Raw genomic sequence first — 4211 nt, forward strand, 5'->3', positions numbered from 1 at the left:
AGTGAGATTTTTTCTTCTGGCAAACTATGGATGGCAATCAACCACACATAATTTGTCAAATTATCAATTTGATCATACCTCGTACGGAAGGTGAAAGGGGGTGGTCGCCCAAAACGGTGATCGCCAAGAAGAAGGAAAGATCAGGCCGTGTTCATTTTTCTATAGACTTGATTGAAAGCATAAGTATTTGAGAGTTCTGATCCTGTACTTTTAGGGAAATTTTCTTAAATTTAGACTGCTTGAACTGTCTTAATGCAAATTAGTCGGGAAAAAACTTTGAAACATGTACAATGATAAAATTCTGTTTGTCAACGTTGCATATCTTGCATCCATCCATTTCACAAAAAGAAAAGAGGTAGTTCCTCTGATCCATATTAATTATCGCAGATTTAGTACAGCTGAGTATACCACAATAAGACAACAAGTATTTCTCATTTTCTTTCTACGTATAGAACAAAACTACAACTGAAAACACATGATCACTTCATACAGTGATCACCTTTTTTGCCGATTACAACAAAACTGAACATATCACACCCTTATTTTGCCGATTACAGAAAAGGCTCACATGATCACTTCATACACCGAAAACACAGATCCAAGCATGTGACGTACACATAGGGGATGAGTACACTTCTTTTTTCCTTTTTTTTGGGCGCCGTGGAGTGGGATATGCTCCGCAGGGCAACAATCACAGTAGGCAGCACCTGAGACGGCTTTTTATCCACGACAACGTGCTGCCATGGTTTCGGAGCCGCTTGAGAACCCTTTCCATGGACGGCCTCAGGTGCGCCTGCCTAATGGTGCAATCCACGGCGAGCTTGAACGCGGCCTCCATCTCCCTCATATACCATGCCTTATTTGGGATGGCCATGTCAACCACGCTGCTGCTGAAACCTCCTCTGTTCATCACATCATGCGCCCAGGCTGGCAAGTGCCAAACTCGTGGCCATGGACGGCGACCAGAAGCGACTCCACCTCCATCGTCACTGATGGCAAATTCAACGGCCGCCCGCCCGGTTACTAGCTCCAGTAACACCACGCCGAAGCTGTACACGTCAACCATCTCGGTCAACTCACCTATCATTGTCACATAGTCTGCAACAAGTAGACTTAATTGGTTAAGCAACTGAAGTCATACACTAGCAGAATATGTTATGCATTGTTTCTTGCTTGACGGGATCACATTCCTACCTGGAGCTGCGTATCCGAAGTTCCCGGTAAGAGGTTGAAATGTCGACGACTCAATGTTGATCGTTTGGGCATGGCCGAAACCCGTGATCTTGGGCTTGAAGACACGGTCAAGCAACACGTTGCTAGAGTTGATGTTGTGGTGGATGATGCATTGCTCGTGCAGGTAGGACAGCCCTCCTGCGACGCCGATGGCGATGGCCCTCCTCGTCGGCCAGGTCAGCGGCGAGCGGGGCCGGCGCTCGCCCGTCTCCGGCAGGGGGTGCGGGTGCAGCCACTTATCAAGGCTGGCGTTCTCCGCGTGCTCGTAGACGAACTCGCTGCCGGGAGTGGAAGGAGGTACGAGTGTGATGATATTTTCGTGACGGAGGCCGCGTACCAGATTGACCTCCAGCAGCCAGGGGTGGATCACGTTGAGTGTTGGAGGTGCATATGGATCCTCCGTTGACTCCAGCCCGGCACCGGAATTCTGTTGGATGAGGCAGTCTTGCTCTTGTATACCTTGCCCTGCTTCATCGCGGCCGGTGGTGCCAGGCGCAGGCGCAACGTGCCCAAGTCTCCTGGTTCGCCCGAACACAAGCCATCCGGCGAGGCCGGTGCCGCATAGCGCCAAGGTGAAGAAGCTGGCCAGCAGGCCGTGGCCGTGGTTCATCATCGATGGCGGCGACATATGCAGAAGGGAAGAAGCCAGCATCTACACGAAAAGAGAATCACCACAAGCGTCACGGCATGTCGAATTTCAAAGAGTAAATTGCGAAAAATCATTATAATTGGGTTGAAGTGATCAACCCTTCATGAAAAAACGATCAGAAAACACGCATTTTGATGGGTGTTTAATGACTTTTGCACAACTGTGATGGTTTTTGGCAATTTACTTCAGAAAAAACCACAGAAAGCATAGCAAACTTGTATGCTGGCTGCACGAAAGAAAAGTAGGACGAACTACCAGCTGGCGCCTAAAAGGATGCCTTCCCTCTAAAACAAACTACGTACTTGGGCGCCGGCCCGGACGGCCGGGAACATCGGGACTTTTACAGAGCCAGATACGCGCACTAGGCCTTAAGCACATGAACTGATTGGCGGATTGGGAGATACTTAGAGACAGCTTCGACGGACGTACCTCGTCCATCGTCGGGAGTAGTGCGTGCTTCAAGCCGGCCAATGCGAAGCCACGGACGAGCAGCAGGAAGCGAGGAAGAGGCGAGGAATGCTTAGGAAGAGACGAGGAGGTGGGACACAAAAGGAGGTTAACCAGGTGATAAGATCAATCTTAAAAAGAAATGGTGATAAGATCAATCTTCCCTCGATTGTTCGCTTCTCGGGGCAAGTTTGCATTTTAGGAGTTTTTAATTAAAGAGATGCCCGAGTATTAAAAGAGGGCGAAGACTCAGCTTCTACCACTAATCCGATCAGGTTATCATTCATGTGTTGTAATGGGGCATAAATATTCTAGCGGATTAGCCTGTGACTGCATGTTTATCATTTTTCTTTTTTAAAGAAATAGCCAAATACTCATGTTGTCATCGATAAAAACACACCAGGAATGTAATAAAATCACATCTCATTTTGGTTTAAGAGTAAGCTCGTCAAGATTGCGCAAATTAAGTTTCTATTGTAGCTTCTCCTTCTCCTAGCCTCCCGACCTCCCAAAACAAGGAGCCGCCAGCACCCCGCCGATGGCACGACCTTGGCCGCCTAGCCGGTGCCCCTACCACTTGGCAGCAGCATCCACCGTCCCTTAATCCCATACAAAACCCATGCGCCATGGAGTCCCCCTAGACCTTGCTTCCTTTGAGAGGCTGCGACTGTCCGAGCGGGGTTTGGCTTCGGGAATCCGTGACATCCTGGTTTTTGCTCTTTTTCTTTTTCTAGATTTTTTTCCTTTTTGTTTGAATTTGGAGTTTTGAATCAACTCAGTTAGACTTAACCACTTGGGCATTTCCTTGATTTTCACCCAAGTGACTCACCTCCCTCTCAAACACATCATTTCCTCTCTGAAATCACACTTCAGTCACTTGTGCTCCAAAGCAACCCTCATTTTTCTTGCCCACAAAAATCTGAGAAAATTGATGAATATTCTTTGGACCTTGGCACACCCCCCTGTGCAAAAATATTTTGCCTACAGAAAATCTTTTCTCTTCTGGCCAGAAAATGCAGTTTTCTATAGGAAGTGCATTTTTCCTTGATCCAATGAAACTGAAATTTTTAGGGCCTCATTACCCTCCTAAGAAACCCTTAACCCCCAAAGCTTAGCCCTAAACTTGCGAGGATGCTACACTCCCACCCAATCGACCTGTGCTCAACTCAAGAGCTTGGATCAAGCCAACCTAGTAAGGACTACACGCCAGACATGATTTTAATGCGCTGCATGGCATGACGCCAGAGTTCACGCGTGACCACGCGTGTGCATGATGCCAGGCAGCTAGTCGACGCGCTCTGGATGCCGCCGACGTCTCTGTGGCGCTCGTGCTCGCTTCCCCGCTCGCCGCAGCTTGCCAAACCGCGCCACCATCCTCGTCCCGAAGCCATTAACTCCCCCCTGGCGCTCGCCGACTCCGGAGCTCGCCGTAGCGAACACAGGCACGACGCGGCCAAGCGTACAGTGCGCCGTGCCCCTGTGCTCGTCGCCACCCGAGCCCCTGTGCTCGTCTCCTCTCTCCCACAGTGGCCGCGTGAACCCCAGCCTCTTCTCCCCCTCTCACTGGAGCTCTTCGTCGTCGAGCGCCGTCTCCAGAGAACTCCGGCGAGCCCGAGATCCCCTCCCTCGCCCTGCCTATAAATAGGACCCTCCCGAGCTCATTTCTCTTCACCACCGCACTCCACTGGCACCCACTCTCCCTCTAGATAGTCCCGGCCAGGCCAGGCGGGTCTGTGGCCGCCGTTCTGCTCTGAGGATCGCCGCCGACCCCGCCTCGGTGTTCTTCTTACTCCAGTGCTCCTCGTCTCCCCTCGACCTCTCCAAGGTGCTCGTGGTGCTCCACTAGTCGCGCTGGTGTTGTTGGAGCTGTTGGACCGGCCCT

At 50.6% G+C, this 4211-nt stretch overlaps 1 protein-coding gene across 1 annotated transcript; it reads right to left on the reverse strand.

The window, feature by feature from the left end:
* Nucleotides 1–356: 356 nt before the first annotated feature.
* On the reverse strand, nucleotides 357–2512 carry LOC109750285 (probable receptor-like serine/threonine-protein kinase At4g34500). Its single transcript, XM_020309247.2, has 3 exons — nucleotides 2312–2512; nucleotides 1195–1885; nucleotides 357–1098 (listed from the first exon to the last, which is right to left on the reverse strand). Exons 1-3 carry the CDS (start codon nucleotides 2318–2320, stop codon nucleotides 692–694), a joined length of 1107 nt encoding a protein of 368 aa, XP_020164836.1. The 5' UTR covers nucleotides 2321–2512; the 3' UTR covers nucleotides 357–691.
* Nucleotides 2513–4211: the final 1699 nt, after the last annotated feature.

Source organism: Aegilops tauschii, chromosome 5 (genome assembly GCF_002575655.3).
Source record: "Aegilops tauschii subsp. strangulata cultivar AL8/78 chromosome 5, Aet v6.0, whole genome shotgun sequence".
Lineage (NCBI taxonomy): Eukaryota > Viridiplantae > Streptophyta > Magnoliopsida > Poales > Poaceae > Aegilops > Aegilops tauschii.